Source organism: Apteryx rowi, unplaced genomic scaffold, assembly GCF_003343035.1.
Source record: "Apteryx rowi isolate R43461 unplaced genomic scaffold, aptRow1 scaffold_86, whole genome shotgun sequence".
Taxonomy (NCBI): Eukaryota; Metazoa; Chordata; class Aves; order Apterygiformes; family Apterygidae; genus Apteryx; species Apteryx rowi.
In genome coordinates, this window is record NW_020451160.1 from 810,339 (window position 1) to 831,512 (window position 21,174).

At 44.2% G+C, this 21,174-nt stretch overlaps 2 protein-coding genes across 4 annotated transcripts in view; one reads left to right on the forward strand and one right to left on the reverse strand.

The window, feature by feature from the left end:
• The window catches only part of SAP30BP (SAP30 binding protein), a 32,181-nt gene extending 15,939 nt beyond the window's left edge, over window positions 1–16,242 (reverse strand). For 2 of the 3 annotated variants that reach the window (XM_026090557.1, XM_026090555.1), the window contains exons 1-3: window positions 16,102–16,242; window positions 15,892–16,001; window positions 12,694–12,741 (exon numbers count right to left, since the gene is read on the reverse strand). In XM_026090557.1, coding sequence (XP_025946342.1) covers window positions 12,694–12,741; window positions 15,892–16,001; window positions 16,102–16,216 — 273 coding nt within the window. In that variant the 5' untranslated portion in view covers window positions 16,217–16,242. The remainder of the gene's footprint in view (window positions 1–12,693; window positions 12,742–15,891; window positions 16,002–16,101) is intronic. The other variant, XM_026090556.1, reaches the window with a different exon arrangement.
• An 11-nt stretch (window positions 16,243–16,253) lies between these two features.
• The window catches only part of RECQL5 (RecQ like helicase 5), a 41,091-nt gene continuing 36,170 nt past the window's right edge, over window positions 16,254–21,174 (forward strand). Inside the window, exons 1-4 of the mRNA XM_026090574.1 lie at window positions 16,254–16,258; window positions 16,650–16,789; window positions 17,989–18,110; window positions 20,132–20,650. Coding sequence (XP_025946359.1) covers window positions 16,254–16,258; window positions 16,650–16,789; window positions 17,989–18,110; window positions 20,132–20,650 — 786 coding nt within the window. The remainder of the gene's footprint in view (window positions 16,259–16,649; window positions 16,790–17,988; window positions 18,111–20,131; window positions 20,651–21,174) is intronic.

A 21,174-nucleotide genomic window follows, 5' to 3' on the forward strand; every position in this document is an offset into this window, starting at 1 on the left:
GTTTGCAGAGAAGCCAAAGCCCTCGAGGAGTAGGGAAAAAAACCACATTCTTTTTGTGGCACTAACTGCTCTGTGGCACTTTTTATAGCCCTCCATGAAAAAAAGCACTGTCTCTCCATAGTACACTAAGAGCATAAAACCCCACAAGGCTAATGCTATTTTAGAAGAAAAAAGTACATGAAGGAACATGCATCTTCTTGCCAGCCAGCTGGCTACGAACCAGCCCCAGCCCCCTTCGTGCAGCACCGACACGGGCTGTGGTTTAACAGCTCCGACCAGCCTATTAACACCTCTTCTCCCAGGGTCTTTAGAAAGAACAGTACAAGCAGAAAAAGTTGCACAGAAGTACAATGTTTAGAGCAGAAAACTAAGCATATGCCAAAAGAACGAGCTCTCTTTGGTGAGGGCACTGGACAGGAATTCAGGCAAGCTAGGTTGTGTCCTCCACGGACCTACATGGCGTTAACATGATGAGCCTCAGCTACATCGACCTGGCGAGCCTCAGTTTGCCATCAGTGAAATGGGTGCATTTCCGCAGTAATTAGCAGATTTCTGTGAGGACAAACTCACATTAGCATGCAAATGTTGCAAGCAGGCTGGTGAAGTTAGAGCTACAGATGCAAGGGAAACACGTGTGCAGACAGCGTACAATTGCTCATTCGGTAGTTTAAACATTCAGACAAAAAGCTGCCTTATTTCCTTGAGAGGGGAGATGTGTACTTCAATGTATTTCTCACCTTCGTTTTAGAGACAGCAAACATATTTGTAAGGATGCAAGGAGGGAACTGCGGTTGCTTCACCCTTAGCTGGATTAAAGTCTATAACTGATATTCTTTTGAAAGTCTTCCGTTACAGATAGTATCTCTCTTCCTCTTCCCTCTCGGTCTATGTCCTTAAACACCCATTGGTCCTTACTCCTATGCAGCACTGTGGTTTGTTACTCCACTGTCCCTCCCGTTTTTTCCAGCCCATCCCTCCTCTCACCCTCTAAGAGCACAAGGGCAAAAGAAAAATCCCTGAAATGACCAATATTGCCAAGCATATACTTAAGCAACCCAATGGCACAGTCGGATTCAAGAGCTTTAGATAGGTACTAAATGTCCTCAAGGACAGACCAAATTAATAAGGCAGCCTTAGCAGGGCTGCAGGGGCATTCACTGTATTTCTGAAGTTTTCCAAATCCCACTTTAAAGTCTCTTGTAGTTGTCTGGAGCCAGTACCAAATGCATGAACACACTTGTCAGAAAACATACATTAATATTCCAAGAAATAACTTGATGGTCAAAACCTCTCCAAGTATTTCTTAGCCTTAAATATTTCTCCGAAGTGCCAGACATGTTAAATAGTATGCTTTATGAATTTCCAGAGTCATAAGTTTTTCATCACCAGAAGTAAATTTATCTTTTAACTTGTACCCTTGGATCCTGGAGCTACAGTACCAGTCTGCCCCGCAACAGCTGAAGTGAAGCCAGTCCTATCAGGCTGCAGCTGTGTATTTACCTGGCCTAACCACCTACACCCATTTCAACACAGCCGCTCTACCAAGTCTCATCTCCATATCCTCAGGACACAGTCGAAACATCAGAAACCCTAGAGCTACACCAAGCAAAAGAAAACAAGTTCACTAACATATTATAGCCACACCTCACTGCCCAGAGGATATGAAATCTGCTTACTGACGAATTACTGCTTACCTACACCCACTGCTCTGTGATTAGCAAGCTGAAGACATCAACACAGCTTTTCATTAAGCCGGACTTCTTTCAAGCCTCTCAAATGCCTTCAGAAAACAAAGGGATGACCGACTCCTCCTAGGGCACTTGTTCATATTTGCTCAATTTACTGTCCAACACTCAGCAGGCAAGTATCAACAATTTGACCAAAGGCATACAGTTCGGCAGATGCAAGAAGTCTCGTTCAAGGCTATTAGCACCTCCTGAAGGTCCAGAACTTAASGATAGTCCAAAAAACCTTGAGTAATCAGCCAAAACCACCAACAAGAAGTCCTACAGTAACTTCTTAACAGTTATCTAACACTATTTTGATAGCGAATTGACCCAACGCACAGGACAGGCAAATAAACTTCCAGAGATGCTTAACTTGAACTGCGTAAAGGTACTTACAGCACAGCAAGCATCCACAGGAGAGGCAGTACAACGTACCCACTATATCCTAAACCACCACTTCAGCTGCACAGATTAGGCCAGCTGTCCTGCCAAAATATCTTGAATATAACTTCTACTAGCAGGAATGGATCTTGGATTTCATTTTCCAAAATCTTGCTTGAGCTATTTTAAGACTGGGGCAATGTTGAATCCAATGGGTTAATTAGAAAACAGGACATTTTAAGAGAAATTAGGCATTTTCTGCAGATCTGATCCTATACAAAGTTGAACGAGATAATCACTGAGCAGAAGAATGAGGTACAGTAAATATTGCACAGTTCCTATCTTTTAGTTGTGAAAGGAAAGAAACACTTTGGACATTGACAGAAGATTTGTACAGGAATGCCAAAGCATTTAAGCAATGGAAAATTTGGGAGGTAACCGAAGTTTAAGTAGAGAAGTTATTTAAATTCTTTCAGGGCAAGCTGATCTTTTTGCAGATTAAGGTATCGCCAATACCCACAGTACTATGCATCAGTATCTTGCACAAAGTACAAAAATCAAGCCACTGAGTGGTATTGTATAGGCAAGATTACACCCCAAATCTCATCAGCCAAGTAACTAGATGAAAATTATTACAGCCTTCAAGTATCCCAGAGCTGCAGGCATCACTTAATGGGAGCACCTCCATTTGGATCCTGACCATTGAGAAGTAGCCAGGATTTCACCAGTGGCACCTGCCAGTCCTGCTGATTTGAGCTCTGAAAGGCTGTGAGGGAACGGCTCTGAATCTACTTCTGCAGCCAGTCTGCTCACCACTTGCCTGAAGTCAGCCCGGACAAATCAGTTTTGCTGAAAACTCTCTTTACCATCATGGAAATACTCAGGCAACAAAGCCATTCCCCTTTTCTCTAGCCATTTTATCCCATCTGTATTACTGGTAGTCCTCCTCACGCACTCAGCAAGTTGGTTTTCTGGCTGCTGTCTGGCTGCAGCATAGATCTCCGTGGATCCACTGTTTAAGGGCCTAAAGCCAGACAGGCTTGTCCCAACAGACCCACTGAAAGGAGTCAAGGGATGCTGCAGCAGCTCAGGGCCAAGCTGGAAGAGGACTGAGAGAAAGCAAGGCAAGGGGGAGATAGACTTCTTTCCCTTGATCCAGAGACTAACAAAGAGCAGCAGCCTCTGAAGAGCTTAACTGTTATGGGCAAAGAAAAAAAAAAGCATTTTGAACACATAACTGGGCCACCCACCAACGTAAGTCACAATTTCTGTGCATCTAAGAGTGACTGCACACACCTTAGATATGACCTCACTGATAGGAGAGCACAGTTACTTTATTACTATGTCTATCAGCATCCAGGAAAGAGTCTTCCACTTTTTACTACTTCTCTAGGACAAAAGGCAGCATCTTCGAGCCCTGGGCAAGGCAACACTGCCTGTGATAGCGCCTGACTAATATGAACACAGTTTGATAGTTAGGTTTTCGTGACTTATAATCGGTTAAGGAAGAACAACAAGCTGAAAGTGCTTGTGTATAAGCACATCAGGAAAGCGCCGCATTTTGGTTAAAGCCTCCATCTTACCGAGGCAAAATACAGACCATCTTTTCAGCTGTAGAGTGTTTCCATTAAGTTACATAAAAAAATCTCTGCTCAGGTTCCACAGAAAAACAACTGCACACAATCCTTGGTGTGGAACAGACTAAAGGAAGGAAGCAAAAACAATATGAATCTGAGACTGATGAATTCGAGCTTGGAAAGGCTTGCCCAAAACAGCTTTATTTAATGGAAAGAATGGAGTTATTTACAACAATGCTTGCTAAATCCTTCCTGAAACGAGATCCATAAATGCAGTATAAAGCTCACATTGGACACTGGCATTAACTGTTGCCAAAAGGTACAACCAACCACCAATTTCTCATAGAAGCAGTTGCGTATGTTAGTGCAGGTACACTTCCAACTAGGAGGTGAAACCGTCATACAGGGAGAGAGAAGAGATGGGGGGAAAAAAAACAGAAGCCTGTTTTAAGCAAGGTACAAGCTGTAAGAAATAGAAGCTGACACCAGATTTGTCACCATGCAATTGCTTTCCCAGACTTGCAGCCAACTTAGCCCTCCACCTTCCTATTTCCCCCCCCACTCACTTCCAGTTAGTATTAAAAAAATTCGAGTAGTTAGGAAGTTTCCACAGTCCTTTCAGTGCACCTCAACATTTCCCCTTTTCCAGAGACAGGGACCGCCGCTACTCAGCAGGATTTGATCCACCTCCCCCAACTATTTCACCCATTTGCAATTAAACAAAGAAATGTAACTCAGTTTAGACTGACACCCACTCAATACTAAGGCCAGTCCCACTGTTTTTATCCTGGTGGGCTGTGGATTAATTTAGAGACAATCATACTGAGAACTTTTTTAGTATAGTTCTTTGACCAGTAACCAGAGCAGCTGTTTAACACAGGGACTCACCGACTGCCACAACAGTTATTACAGTGAACTCCTCTCATCTGGGCAAGTGCCAGCAATAGTTTTTTGCAACTTCTCCTCCTCTCCACAATTCACTCTCCCCTGTAGTCCTAAAATATCAAACAGCCTCATTTGGCTGCGTGTGATAGAAAAACTCTTAACTCAGCACAAATTGTTAGAACAGTTGGCTAAGCTGATAGTGAAGATAGTCTCGCCAGAGCACGCAGGTGAAACATTCATATACAGGCAGGAGGAAAAAAGCTTTATCCTTGACATATTGAACCTCTCTGATCTTTGGACCTTGCATTTTTTAGCAACATGCTAGCAATTATGTTCTTGCTTTTCTACAAGATCAGAAGTGCTAAAGTGTAGAGAAAAACAGAAGCTTCTCTTAATATTAAGAGTGTATGGCAAGAACCATTTCTTGTCTACCAGATCTGCCCAGTGTTAACGCGCTACAAGGTAGAGGACAGCAAACAACGGGTGCCATGCGTGCTCACAGTGAGGGAGAAGAGAGCAAGGGAACCGAAGGACAGAACTTGTATTCCCCCCCCCTTTTTTTGTATTGTGAGAGAGGAGAATCCCAAGAGAAAGCTCCAAGCAAGCCCATTTCCTACAGCCATATCCTGTTTGCCAGCTCAGATACACAGCTCCAGGCAAACTGCCCAGTACAGGATAAGAAATTTAACCAAGAAAAGGGAGAAAACTGCCAGGACCATGGTCTAGATGCTCAGAAGAGCACAGCGGCTCAGAAATAAGCCATCTATAGGAAACAACTGATTGTATTCAAACTTTGATGACACTTGCATACTATTTGTACAAATCTATCCGTTTCGAGATGCCATTGCTGTTGCAGACAGAAAGAGGGAAGGAAGAACACAGGAAAGAGTCAACTCCTGAGACATTCCTTAAGCATCTTATCAAAAGAAAGAACATGCGTAGCTGACACTGCCTTTCACTTTTTAAGCTAAATCAAATCTCTAAAAATCCATCTTCACTCATTCCAAATTCTATGACAAAACACCCAAAAAAACCCAGCCAAGATCTGGCAAAGTGTTTCAGTGAGAAAATGCATTAGAAGGGAACTTTCATAGCAGGAAAGCCTTTAAATAGCTTCTTTGAAACTTGATTCCATTCACCTGATGTGCTATCTCAATAGCTGACAGACATCTGTTATAAGTAGTTTCCACTCAAGGAAGTGTACACCAGAACTCTTGCTTTCCACGCTGAAGTACAGTTAAAGCCTGGCTTGCTATGGCGCATGGATCCTGAAGCCACCTGCTTCAGTTCCCTGCCTCCTTCCCCACCTCACTCCACCTAGGACTCCTTCCTAGGGGCTCTCCAAGTTTACCACGAGCAGATCAAGACCAGAGGGTATGGCCTCTCCATAGTACAGGCATCAGCCAGGACACAGTGGTGCAAATATGCAGGACAACCTGCACAAAGATCGTCCTAGCTGGACAACCAACCCGGCCACAGCCCATTAGAGCAGGAGAACAGTTAACGACTGCCACACTTTGAACCCACCCAGTAGCGCAGCTCCCTGCAGTCTCCACCAGAAGCCAGAACAGCCTATAAGAAGTTGCTTGCTCTGCAGAGCCCATAAATTCTGCTTTCAAATCACTTTTGCTTCCAATAATGAAGCAGGAATTCAGAAGTTAATACCAGCATTGCATGATGGGGCCTGAGGTGTCAAGCTACCTTAAGGACTTTATTTTTGCAGATTGTTGCAGGGCAAAATCAAGCAGAAGGTGAAGTTGGACTGTGAAAAAACTTAAGCCTCAACAACAGCAAGGGAAAGGCTCAAGAACGCTGACAAAATTAACTTCTAGCGCAAGATTTCCTCCCAGGTACTTTGTACTGAAAACCCTGCTTCATGGATTAGAGCAGAGACAAGGTGCAAAAGCAAGTAACATCAGAAAATCTGCTCCTCCATGAGTGGGTCCCATGGAGATTTTTCAGCTTTTGGCCCTTCAGTACCCAGAACGCAGAAGCTGGAAGAAGCTGTTATCTGATGTCTGTTGGTATTTGAGACAATCATCTGTCTGTCTGGGCCGACTGTTCAGACTCCAGGACTCTCACTCTGACATGTGTCAACATGCAAGTTTAGAACAGCCTGTTTTCAGCAAAGAAATAACTGCAACAGAACTGGACTTGAAGAATATACACCTTTATCAGGCGAAATATGCAAGGAAAGCAGCTCCAGAAAGGACTTTTCTTCAAGTTTAAAGACAAACAGAAAAAGCCTGACTCTTCCTTTGGAAAAAAGCAAGCCACACCTGTGTCAATAATCTGTGGTATTCAGCACTGCAGGGAGGGAAGGGTCTGCCGCGGCACGTATGCCTGGCGGGGAGGAAGGAACAAGCATGTCTTTGGACATGTCTCATCTTCCAAATAGTTCATGAGCTGGATTCAAGCCAGCAGCTCTGAAGCAGGTAAGTCAACTTCGAAGGGCAACAATGCTACGATCTACCTCCCTTTCAGGCAGGCAGAGCTGGAGACACAGAAGTACAGGCGCTTCTGTGGGGAAGGGGCAAAACCCCCAAATGCCAAATGCTACTTAGTTTCCTGCGTAGAGAACTGTTTAACCACTGCTGATATTCTCCAGCAATAACTAAGGTCAGCTGCCTAAAAAGAGCGACAACCAGGAGAGCTATCAGCCGTTTTAATGTTTGAGCGCTCGTTTTCATAGTGCAGCACACAGCATTAGAAGCCGAGTTGCCTGCACTCCCCCTAAAGGCTTTCCCCATGTAATGCTGCCTGCTGAGCTGCCAGACTTCCCAGTTCCCGCAGCAGAGCACTGGAAAGCAGTGCGCCAAGCCTAAAACGAGGGAAAACTATGTAGAGTCGGAAGTGCAGGCAGTATTTTTCACAGGCCCATTAAAAGCAAGGAAGATGAAGCTTTTACAGAATCAGGTGGATCCAAGACTGTCATGTTTACCACTGAGCTTCAGCCTGTGCTCACAGGCAAAGAAATTAGTGGGAAACAAACCACTGGCAAGCTAATTTTAGCTCTCAAAATTGCACAGTTAGCACTTTGAAAACGTTCACAATGATGTACACAGCACGGCCATCTAAAATACAAGGTCATTTTTGAAATACAGGTGCTCTTGTGCCAGTTCTGGCCATCAGATGCCAAAATACAAACCAGGGTAGTGTCAAAAAGCAAGAGAGGGTGGAGAAAGAATATCAGAGTCAAAAAACTTCATTATAAGACATTGAGATCCCCTCCACAGTGCACTACCAGTGCGAACCACTTATATCAACCAGTTATATCAGTAATTTATTGATCCAGTTTTTCCCCAAATACACTTTTTCACCCTCATTCAGGGTAGAACAGTTACACTTTGGTCAAAGTTACTGATTAGGTTCAGGCAGGTTTTGAGAATCCGGCTTCACAAATGTATCTTGAACACAGAAATATCAATATGCCTTACCAAATAAAGTTACAGAGAATACATCATTGCACGCACACCCATTTACTGATCCTTAGCCCTCATTTTTACCTGAAATCAATATAGTTTTTGTATTTAAACAGACACAAGTTAATGGGCAGGCAACATAAACATTGCAGCCAAAAATCCTCTAAGCAGTGGTATGCACCCATGCATCATAATACAGTGAAGTTGTTTTACGGGTAGGCTGGATCAATAAAAGCTAAACAAATCTGAAGATTATCAACAGGCAGTTAGATATGCTCAGGAGTGCAGCATTTCTCTCAACACTCGACACCTTTTTGCTGCTTCTGCAAGATCCCCGTTTGGCTGCCTCTCAGTACAACACCAGAAGCAAGCAGGGGGACCCTTAAGACAAAAGGAAACAGAAAATTTCAAGGTAGCTACCTGCTTTCAGAAACTGTTACCACGTGTCAGGCATTCACTTGCAAAGGGAGTGGCAATATTTAATCAACTTTCCTGTGCTGGCTAGTCCTGATACCATAATCAAGGCTTGAGAGTTAATGATTCCCCCTGGGAAAACTCCAGTAAGCCGAGCAGAAGGGCTGGGCTCTGTCCTTGATCGCCACTTGCAACCTGTTAGTCACCCAGCCCCACGATGTGGCAGTGCAGAACCCGCCAGGTAAGGCCCCGAGCACGAGGCCAGTGCTTCATCTAAGATTCATTCTGCTTCTTCCTGCAGGGCTGGTCCATTTAGCGAGCTCCGAAGGCTTGTATTTTGTTACTGCGTCAAGGCTGTAACCATAGGCAGCCCCTGGCAAGAGCCCAAGCTAACTGCATATGCTGCACTGCCCTTTAACCCTCGTCATTCCAAAACATAGCTTCCAGCAGAACGCCAAATTTCAGAGCAGCATTCACAAGCTCTGATTTTACTTTTTCTTTTAATCCACAGTTCCATCATCTGAGGAGAGGACATAAAGAGCCCATCTAGAATGTAGGACACAATCTTTTTAACATCACCCCTTTGCCAGCAACTTCTGTTGACCATTTCTTTTCCCTTTTAAGCAGAAGTCTTTCATTTCTGAAGTTCTTTTTAAGACAAGAGCTTGTTTGCAACAGGTGACTGTTGCTTAATCCTAAAAGCAGGGACCAGTGAAATGATTTGGGTCAATAACAAACATGTCCTGCCCCATATTCTGGGCACATCCTCCCAGAGTGAAATTCTGGAAATCAGTTTTTCCTAGATTTGAATCTCCCGCTTTCCATGGGTCTGCGACTCACTTCAAACACAACTACAGGATGCAACATATCTGACTACGCCACTTAAATTTAAGAGGAAGAGCCTGCTTTTTGCTATAAGCATACAATGTTCAGGACTGGTTCACAGGTGCTCTGTAGCAGAGTATCCTACGGGCCAGAAGTCTGCTCTGGAAGAATATGTAAGCTTCAGCAATCATCTGAAAGCAATCTTCTACTCCTGACACACCCATCCCTCAAGAAGGTTTACAGAAAGCCTCAGCTTATCTCCCGAGGCTATCGAGAAAACAGCAGTCTGACATCATAGAAGCGTTTGAACTTGAAAAGCTTATTGCGACTTGCTGCTCTGAACTCAGCAGGAGAAACGGGAAAGCTGCACTCCCATCCAGCCCTTTATACTGCCTTCGCCTCTGGTGAGGGACAAGGGCTGCTGAAGTGGACAGAAATGCCTTCATCAAGAGCAACAAGGGCATGCTGACTAGGCTCAAGATAAAAAGAAAAAAAAAAAAAAGAGGTTAATACAAACACCACAGAGTGGGATAGAAAAACTTCTTCCTGTTGCAGCTATTTGAGACAGGCACCAAATTCAAAAACCTCCACCCTAATTTTACTGTTACAGTTGTCAGAGCAAGTTTTTACATCCTTCTCCACTTTTAGTCTCTTCAGTCTATATCCATAACTGACACAAAGCAAGCCTTACGGAGGTTTTGTGTCTCTTACTGTTCAAGTCCACAACAGGACCGAATCACAGGATGCAGCAGGTACAGGGGAACTCCTTCTCCATATAGCCTGACTTAGAAGTGTCCTGGTCAATTATCTAATTAAGACACAAGCTCAATGTAGTTCATTTACCATATGTTCAGAGATGCAAGCAGTAGAAACAATGTGGGACGTACCTTCAGGGCTTATAAAAAGCTCTGTAATTAACTGATCTCCTTCATAATAGCATTTTGAAGGATTGGTCTTCTGACACAGTCAGATTCAAACCTTGGAAAAGCCCTAGCTACCTATAAAGAACCTACGCCATCTATTTAAACATGCATCCAGATCTGTGATGCCTTACAATGAAGTTCATATAGCAAGAACAATTTCAGTACTCAGCTGGGACAAAAAATAAACTTATCCAAAAGCGTTAGCGAGTTAATCAAGTGTCCTACTTCCTGCCACACCTTGGATTTACAGTAACCACAACTCACAAGTTCAGAGCTATTGCAAGCTCAAAGCAATGACGAAGAACCAGGAGAATACTGCCACTTGGTGGAAAAGGGTGATAGGAAATATTGGCTATTGCTCCGAGTAAGATTACCTTTACAGTAATATTCTATACCCCCGCCCTTGAATTTCTTAACAGCATGGCTAGTACAAGTCAGCGCCCTATGCGATGATTTACAGCAACGTGCCTGCCCTATCAGCACGGGGCCACCTGGCAGTATGCCGTGTAGCAAACCGAAATGTGCTTCTTCCTCTCCCACTCCTCCCAGGGCCTGCTGGCTATTTAGACAGAATTTTAAAAAGCCCAGAGGAGGCTATTGCCTTCTTCATTCATGCCTAAAGTCAACTTGTAAGGGCAATATAGAAGTCTGAAACTGTTGAAGTTCAGCTCAGTCTCCCTGCTATCCTTCCCAAATCCTCTCCTTTCAGAGAGGAAGAAATTATCTTTAATTCTCCTTAATGAGAGGAAAAAATTCAGGTTTGACCACTTCAGCAGAATTCTTACTGTAGAGTGTATCCAAGATACCAAACACTTTTGATTCCCCATATTAAGCTGAAATGCCGCTCCATGGCTGTGTGTAACCGTTCTTTGGAAGGGCAAAGTTTATCTGTACAATAATACGTAAAACTCACTGAAATTAGGAGGTTTTTTAAGCAAACTGACATGAAGCATCAGCAATATAGTAAAGCAGTAACTGCACAGTTCAGCTCTAAGATTCCTATAACGCATCATTACTTAGAAAAGAGCCACAATAATCTTATTTTGTTCTACTTTTCTAGCTGTCAGACCTTTCTCTACTGCCCTGAAGTCTCAGAGCCCTTTTTCAGGGGACAGAAATGCATACATTTGCAACAGGGCCCTGCTACAGAGGTTGTGGTGATGTATATCAAAACTCTCATTTAAAGCAAGCCCATCTTTTCTTCTATTCAAATTAATAGGTGTAAGCAAATGCAGTATTTGAATCCACCAGTTTCCAGAAATACCTTGCTAGCGTGCCTGAACAGCCACAATGAGAAATATTTAAAAGTTGAAAGTAGAACGGCAGCTTGTGGAGAGAGAACGAAGATTATGATGGCCCTTTGCTCTCTTTTTTAAGAAAACCTGTGAATTATTTTTCTGCAACAAGGAGCCAGTACATTCCACTTCTGTGCCTCCTACTTGCATGCCAAAGGCTTCAGCCATATTTCACACTTCGTGATGCAAGAGACCTCGCCGACCACGGTACAGCTGCCGAGATTTTCAGCTGCCTACCACTGTAGACCCATAAAAATATCATGGAAACTGATAAGATGATGTTACAAAATTTATATAAGCAGGATAGCTAAACACATACATTTGCCTTTCTATTGTCCCATGAAAGCCTTACATTAATTTACATGCTCTACAGAATTTCAGCTTGCAGCATGGCTCTCTGCTTTTCTCAGCAAAGTTTAGAGATGCTCTGCACCCTTGAAGAAGCCACCGGATAGAACAAAGGCCCTCGTAATCGTTATTCATTCGATATTCCACAAGACTCCTCATACTGCGTGGGGGATTGATTTGACATAGAAATCAGAGCACGTTTCTCTGCAAGTGTTAAATGGACTTGGTCTTTCTCCCTGCTTCTTGCCTTATGTGTGTTCCCACATTCTGTTAAACACCTGCTGCTTGGCAGAAGTGAGATGTAATCCCACGATAAAGAGGACTTCAGTTAATCATGTAGTCATGATAGCTATCATATGGGCATATTACTTCACTTTTTTTTTTTAATACAACCTTTGCCAAACAGCTTTATTCAAAATAGCAGAAAGAGCTGGAGACATTTGAGCTGATTTTGTCATGTTTCCTGACCTCTAGGAGTACAAGGTCACTTATTCATTAAGTTGTTCTAAATAAAGTTTTTCAACTAATGCTGCTCAGAAACAATAAGAGAATTCTGTACTGACTACTACGTCTCCCAGATCACTACAAAATAGATGAGATGCTGTCAGAAAGCCGACCTCAGATCTCATTCACAAGAAGGCCAAGTTCATGAGTTCAGAGCCGGATCCTCACATTGTTCAGTCCATAGCCTAACTGGTTAACTACCTTTAGCAGAAGCCAGATTTTAAGACCTTCCAAAAATCATGTTGCAGCTACAAAAAAAAGAAAAAAAAAGAAAAAGAAAGTATGAAAGTAGCTACAGAAGATGACAAACCAAGACCAACCCATGCTGTTAAGACTTATTCCTCTTGTACTAAACTTCCCCCCCACCACCACCACACCACACTTCCAAATACCTTTAGGTCACCAGCCTCAGGTTTTTCAGTCTCTGAATCGTCATCTTCCTACAAGACAAGAATTTACAGGATTAAGCTTAAAGAGCAGGTCTGGCAAGTTACTGCACTTTCAGCAAAGGGCTTGCATACAGCAGCCCAGCAGAAGTCCAAGACCCTTTCCGCAGAAGTTAGTTTTGCCCCACCCACTTACAAACGGAAAGTTCTACAGTCATGGAAAGAAGTGGGGGGGGGGGGGTCGGGTTTATTTTTGTTTTGTTTTTTTTTTAAAAGCAAAAGCATCACTAAGTAGCAGACAACCCCCACAGAACTCATGCAACTCCTGAATGCTCAAAACTAGATGATAAGAAGCAACAGAACTGAGGGGAAAAAAAAGCATTTGTCATTTCATTATTCTGACTCCTCCAGTTTTGGGGGGGCTTTTTTGCCCTTGCCCCTGTTCAGCAATACTCACAGAAAAAGCAGCATTTGCAAGACCTACTGTACTCCCAAGCACACATCAGCAACACATACAGGACACAGCTTGCCTGCCATCCAACCAAACATGCAGGCTTGGCGAGGGTCTGGCCTAGCACCAAGTTCCGAAGATCCGGTGATGCCAGCTGACACCGCATCTTTCTTATTTGTACAGTGCTTTATTTGCAGCTCGTAACATGAACTTGTACAGAATGGTATGATCGATACTCAGGCGTTTTAAGTACCGGTCTTCATTCAGTTTTTACTTATACCCAGAAATAAGCCGAAGAGCTGGGCAAATTTCTGCCCCATGAGAGCTTAAAAAATTAAAGTCAAAACCTCTTGAAAACTTCTACACCATCTCAGAAGTAAGCTACAGCTCTGGTCCCAACTGGTAGTTAAGCCTAATGTTCCATTGCCCCCTCAGCTAGCTACTTCACTGGGGATCATACAGAGTTACTTATGTTTCTAAACATATATACATACTCTGGGTTCAAAACAAAATTTGAGGAGCAGAAAGAGTTTTTCATGCTCACACAACTCAGCAGAATGGTTTTTCCTCCAAACCTCACCATTCAATTTCAACTTTGGCCCCAAAACAAGAACTTGGTGTTTCAGCTTTGAAAGAAAAACAACAAAAAAAAAAGAGTGAGATGATTACATGCAACTGAAAGGAAGGGTTTATAATGAAGTGGCCACCGCAGGGTATTAGCACATGAGCAAGTTCTGGCAAGGCAAGCTAGAGAGTGATCATGCAATAGTGTCAGTAAGTTATAAGTTTCTGAATTAACATGCATATCCCACAAAAGTAGGACATCACATCCCTCTTTCATTCCAGTTACTCTCTAGCTTACCTTTCTGAAACATGCACATGTGCCAATAGTTCAGGTTTATCAGTCAAAGTTTAATAAAAGTGTATAACTAAAAAAGTAGTACCAAGTAAGCTGGTGCTCAATCACAGTTGAGATTCCCTTCCCCTCCACACTCCCCCTTAGTAAAAAGATAAGTCACTTTTCAACAGAGCAATAATGGATCGAATCATTCATGTTAAAGACAGGTAACTGAACAGATCCAAAACCCTACTAAAACCTGACAGGGAATGGCTCTGAAACTAAAAAACACGTTACAGAAAAAGAGAGGCGTTTCAATCATGGCCAAAGTAGCTAACATAAGGACAGGTGTTTAGGTAAAAACTCAAGACAAGCAGAGTCCAACTCGCACTGCTTTCTAAAAACAACTCAAAAATCAATATAAGCTACTAGCACAAGCAAATTCAAGGACACTCTCGATTCTGGTCAAAAATGCAGGAAATGCACATTGCTCTGCTGCAACAAGACTAGGTAGGAAGCACCCTGGGTAACAAAGTCCAAACCTGCATCAATCTGCAGTGTGAGTGACTACAAATACATGCCAGAACTACGGGCTAACCACTAGAGTAACTTGACCGATCACCATTACCTGAACAGCATCTTGCAGCTCCCAGATGATGGATAGCTGAACCTACACTAAAAATCATGCATGCAATAAAAATACCCAGTCTATGTGCCTATTTGTTGATGCTATACATAGCAGTTCTCAACAACTATCTGGTTCACATCTACCACTTTCTTTTAAACTGAAGAATTCCCATTGAAAGAGATTCTAAAAGTTCTGGAGGAAAAAAACCAAAACATCATATATAAAAATAACTGAAGCAGTAAAAAAAAAAAAAACCACACCCACCCTCGTTACATTACATTGCTGAGCATTCAGGATCTACTCCTAGAATCTGGCTATCTCTTACACCTTCTCAAAGTAAGAATAGAACAAAATCAAAAGCAAGAACAAAAGCCAGACTCTTTTCTTTTCTGCTACTGGTGAAAGTCAGTAATAGCACAACAGCACTTGGGAGAAACATTGAGTTTCTCATAAGAGACTAGTCTAACACACACAAAATAGATTTAAATGAAAAAGTAGTATAGTAACAGAACCTCATTTCCCTCCTCTGCAGAGTGGCCACAAAAACTAAAGTGAGGGCAAGATGACATATTCCTACTGTTGTGGCACGCACAAGGTTGATGGGAGAGAGAGGAGACAAGAACTCCTCTGAGAAGCCTTCTTGTTTTGCTCCAGCAGCCCCATGACAGAACTATTTATCCTTTTGTGTGTTCTAGCCACACTCGTATACAGTGAACTTCATGCCCTGTTCCACAACACACCAGTTATCTTGGTATTGAGATACTATTAGAGACATGCCATGCATCTGTGACAAACAAAAGCCACTCGAATCTAGACAGGACACTGCTACATCAAGATGAGCTGATGTAGTGAGTGAGTTAAGTTATACACAAAAGAATAACTTAAGACATTGCACAACTTTATTCTTTTTAATCCTCCAGCTGCTCATGCAACACTGTGTTCCTCTCACAGAATTCTAATAGATGCTATTTCTACTTAAGAAATAAATTATATTTTGGATGAGTGTTGACCTATAGCAGCCTCTTTTCCATTAAAAAAAAAAGTCAAACAGAGTTAGTAACAAGCAACATGAGCTATGCCAAGCTGTTGATGGGTTTCAAAGTGAACGTCTCCTACTTGAAGACAAATGAAAGCGAATGAAGGTGTTCAGAAAGTGCTGAAACCCACACCAGGAGTCGGAGCTCCCAGGTTCCAGCTGGGGCTGCTTGTCGGGGCTTTCCTCGGAGAGCAAGGCCCTGCGAGGCGCCCAGGGGCTGGGGCAAGCCCTAGGAGCAGAGAGCTACTTACTGACTGCCTGCTGTTCTCATCATCCTCCTCCTCGTAGCCGTCCTCGTCGCCATCCAGGCGTGTGAAGTCGTCGTCTCCGTACCCAACCGAGACGAGGCCTCCTTTCTCTCCTACAGGGGGAAAGGGGGAGAAAGCCATGAGGAGACGGCAGCGAGCGGGGCCTCGGAGCGGCGGAGGCCCGGGCCGCGGGGGGCCTCTCCCGGCCCTCACCCGTGGCCGCTCCGCCGTCGCTGCCAGCCGCCCCAGCCTCGCTGTCGGACTCGGGGTCCGAGTCCTCGGCATAAACCGCCAGCGAGGACAGGACGCTCCGCTTCGCCGCCGCCATCTTCTCCCTCAGACGGGCGGGCTTCCGGCGCGCGGCGATGACGTCTGCAGCACAGTCGCCATAGCAACGCCACCCCCTCGGCCCGCCTTAAGCAGGCTCCCGTTAATCCCCGGGTCGGCCGGGGATGCTCCAGCCTCGGCGCAGGGCGAGACCAATAACCCCGCGGTAAGCGAAGTGGGGTGTCTAGGGGGAAGGGGAGGATAAAAGTGCGCGGCCCGCTTTTAGTGAGAGGGGCTGGCCCTTTAAGGGGCTCTCCTGACGTCATCGCGCCGCGCCACGCCGCGGCAGCACCTGCCGGACCCTGAGCAAGTGCGAGACGCCGGGGGTCGGGGTGGCGGCGCGGAGGGATACGGGGATGGCGAGGGGCCGGGGAGGGGGTGCGCGGAGGGATACGGGGGAGGGGGCAGCGCCCGGGAGGGCCTCGCCGCCTCAGGGAGGGCCCGTGCGGGAGGGGCGCCGCGGGGTCCCGTGTGCGGGGAGCGGGGAGCCGGCGGGCGGCCCTGCGGAAGGTCTTCGGCTTCGAGGCCTTCAAGACCCCCCTGCAGGAAGGGGCGACGCTGGCGGTGGTGGAAGGTGAGGCCCGGCCGCGGGAAGAGCCGCCGCGCGTCCGCGGAGCCGCAGGAGACGCTTCGCCGGCGCCGCTGGCCCTCCCGGCCCTCCCCGGCCCGCGGGGCGCCGCGATGGCGCAGGCAGCTCCCCGAGCACGGCGTTGCCTCTGCCTCTTCCCCTTGGCGCTTGTTTCGAAAACCACTATTACATCAACCAAAAAAAGGGGAACGTTGAAGTGCTGCGTTGCTCGTATCTCCGCTAGAGGCATCCGCTGGCACGGTCGTGATCAGATGAGGTTAAAACTATTGCACTGATCCATTTGCAGAGCAAACCTGTCTTTATTATAGATGGAGTAGACACAGTTGATACCAGCAGAAGATTAATTTGCTGCTGAAGCTCCTCTCTGTTCTCTGAATCATGCAGATGTTATCAGAAACATATGACTGTGCTGGTGTTAATGTATCCGCCAGCCTCCTGCTGTTGGTTGGACAGGCAGCTCGCACACACGAACTGACAGCTCTCCTGGCAGATCTCGTAATGCAAATCAGAACCGTGTCAAACTCGGCATTCAGGATATAGTTACACTTTTCATCTATTGCCAGCAGTTGTACAGAGGTGCTATTGATAACAGACCTGCCAGAAGTGTGTTCTGTCAGCAGGGTGTCCCTGCTTCTTAAATAACACTGTATGCATTGGCATCTCTCTGATTTGAAGCGACTATTGTTTGGCACTGTGGTGGTTACTAACTAAATAATATTCTCCATGTGTTTGAGAGGTTTCCAACTCTTATTACAAGGGATCTTTCTGGGATAAACTTTAATAGGATGTGATAAAGATCTGTCATGGGACTGGTAGTTTGGTAACTTGAAGGTCTGTCAGATGAATGAAAGCAGCTCATCTGGAAGAGAATTAGCATGAATATGGATAAGTTGTTTAACTGTTCTTTGTCTTGGTTTCTGTATATCTTCTGGTGCTGATGTAAAGCTGTTTCTCAATGTTTACAAAGTGATCGGAGAGTCTCTGAAGGAAATATCGCAGGCATGCAAAGTATTACTATGCTTTTAGAAACTAAAATGAAGCATCTTTTTGTTGGTATGCCACAAGGTACGTGCACAGACAGGCCACTAATGCTGTTTCTCACAGACTTTGTGCCCGTCCCTCCAGACAGCTCTGAGAAGTTGCCACCATTCAGTAGCCTTGAGCTTTTTCTGTTGTCTTTGCAGGCAAGAAGGATGTCTTTGTATGCATGCCCACAGGGGCAGGGAAATCCTTGTGCTACCAGCTTCCTGCAGTTCTGGCAGTGGGCATCACCATTGTCATTTCACCTCTGATTGCACTGATTCAGGTAACTGTCTCCTGTTAGCTGTGGAAAAGCAGACAGTGAAGGGGGTAAGGAAACTCCGGAAGCACAGCTGCATCTTGCCTTTCTGTCCAGAAGTCTCTGCTGTTAGCCTTTCTCTGGATTCTCATCTTGATGTCCTGGGTTTTTTTCTTATCATGGTGATAGGTGAAGAGACTGCTGCTTAGCTGCATAACAGCGTAACTCTGGTTTAATGTTATGCTATTCTGTAGAAGGTAGGACCGTGGCAGGTCTCTTTCACAAAGTTAATGCTATGAGGTTTTTCTTCTTTAATAGTAACCCAGTGGTTATTGTAACTGATCCTTTCTCTATTTTCTCCACTTACCTTTTACCTCCATATGGCAGTGTGCTCTACAGAAGCACCAAAGTCAAATACCTCAAATGGACCAAACTGGATCTTTCCCCAGAACAAAACTGCCATTTTACCTATAAAGTAATAACTCTGGAAACAATGAAGTTGCCTTTGAAGGCATAATTTGTTCTGCATCAAACTGTCATTTCGTTGCTGTCTTTCTTTCTGTCATGGGAAGAAGCTGGTTTAGCAGAGCTGCTCTATTTTCCCTTTTCCACTGTTTCTACTGTTTGCTGTTTACTGGGGAGAAATGCTTCCCTGCAAGAGCAGCTGTAGCATTACTTAGACTTCTGTAAAGCATCTGATTAATACTGCATGACATCTGGTGTTGTAGGTTGCTGTTTTGTTTTGTTTTTTTAATTCCTCTCTAATCTCTTACAGTGCACGTTAAGGATTAAGAACAGACTTGGTGACACATCTCAGAAAGCTGTTATAAATAGTGAATTCTTTCCAAGTGAGAGAATTTCTAATTAAGCTCCAGGGGAGTTAGTAGCAGTTCCAGCACAGGCAGTATTTTTATCAGTGAACTAGAAGTAAAAAAAAAAAAAAAAAAAATACCACTGGTAAGGTTTCCAGGTGAAGCAGAATGTGTCAGAGTGATAAATATGCTGAGATGGGCTCAGTGAATCTTAGGGAACAGAGCTGGAGTGAACGTTCAGAGGTTGTCTCATCCAGCCCTTGGGCAGGGTGGCTATGTCTGAGATGATCATGACATATTTCAGTGTAGCCAAACTTAAAGAGCTTGATCTGTTTAGTTTCTTATAGGGAAGACTGAGAGTTGACTCTGTGAGCAGAAAACAATGGATATTAGCAGCTTCTCCAATCTAGTGTGTAAGACCTGGTGAAGATCAGTGGATATAAACTGAATATCACATACCTTGAAATTAAAAATCAGGCATGTGAAAATTTAGGAATGAGAGATAATTAATCACTGAAAGCAACTACTGAGTGAACTGATGAAGTATCCATCCTTCGGGATTATTCATATCTTTTGAAATGTTACGTGCAAGTCAAGTGCATAGCTCCATGCAGGGACAGGCAGATGAATTTCTACGTCCAGTGTTCATCTGAATGTGATCTCATGTTTCCTTCTTGATTTTCAAGGCCCAATTCTCATCCAGACTCAGTTCTGTTGCAGTGGTGATTTGCCTGAGCCTTGTATTTTGTCTTATCTCAGCTGTGTTTACAAAGTTCTTTAGTAACAGAGGACATTTTGTTCCAAAATATCTAAAGGATGGTGTTATTCTTTTTCCATGTATGACTTGATAGTGTAAATCCTGAGATGCGTAGGTGGCTTGTTTCAACTCGCTCTGGATATGACAAGGTATTTAGCACGTATGCAAGTTATTTTGTATTTTTCCTGATGATGTTTGCAAGTGGCAAATTGACAGTCTTAAAGTGCATGGAGACACAAAAATGCAGGTGGATGATAGAACTGAACAGATCTGGTTACAATTAAAGATAAAGACAGCTAGAGTTGAGGTTCTAAATAGCCAGATTGTATGTGGATATTGTCTTGAGACTCAGTCCTGGAGGTGAAGTTGGGGCCCCATCTGGATCTCCCCAGTAGTCTTTTTTGGTGATAGTTGGCTTTACTCAATTCCATTTGCTTTTCTTTTAATTCATTTATTTATTTTTTATTTATTTAATCTAGGACCAAGTGGATCACTTGCTGGCTCTGAAGATCAAAGCCTGCTCTCTGAACTCCAAGCTTTCTGCCCAGGAAAAGAAGACCATCCTGGCCGACTTAGCAAGCGAGAAGCCCCAAGTAAAGCTCCTGTACATTACCCCAGAGATGGCAGCTGCCTCCTCCTTTCAGCCCGCTCTGAACTCTCTGGTGTCCCGAAACCTCTTGTCCTACCTGATAATTGATGAAGCTCACTGTGTCTCTCAGTGGGGACACGATTTTCGACCTGATTACCTACGGCTGGGCACCTTGCGCTCTCGTATACCAAATACGCCATGTGTTGCCTTGACTGCCACTGCCACCAAGCAGGTCCAGGAAGACATTGTGGCAGCTCTTAAGCTAAAGCAGCCTCTTGCCACCTTTAAGACTCCCTGCTTCAGATCTAACTTGTTCTACGATGTGCAGTTCAAAGAGCTCTTGACTGATCCATATGCCAACTTGAAGGATTTCTGTCTGAAAGCGCTTGAAGTGAAGAACGCCAGTGGGGTAGGTTTTACATTTGGGGAAAAAGGCTGAATTGAACAGAATATTCCTTAATTATTCAGTGGTCAGTATAGCCCTGACAGGTCTGTGATGAGGAAGGAAGTAGTTCCTGGAAGGGAAGTGTTCACATATGTTTTGTAGTTCTTCTAAAATAAGTAAAATGTGAAGCTGTGTTCCTTTCAAACAAAAGCAACCTCAGAAATGGATTGCTCTAAAAAACGTGTTCAGAATACGTGAATAGCATTTGTCTCTTGGTTTTTCTTCTCCAAGCCAATCAGGGTGTGTTTGGTTGTGTTCTGCTCTTTGTATAGCGTGGAAAAATACAGTAAGGGTGAACTGAAGCACTTGGAGTGTTGTATTGAATTTCCTGCTATAACACTAATTTTCAGAGTAACTCTCAGCCAGTCAGTCATCAGTTTGTTATCTGTAAAGCGGAGAGAGACTGCTTCTTGCCTTGTACGAGTGGGAGAGGCCTGAGATATTTAGTCACTATCCTTTCGGCCTCATAAGGAGACTCTGTCTGGTTT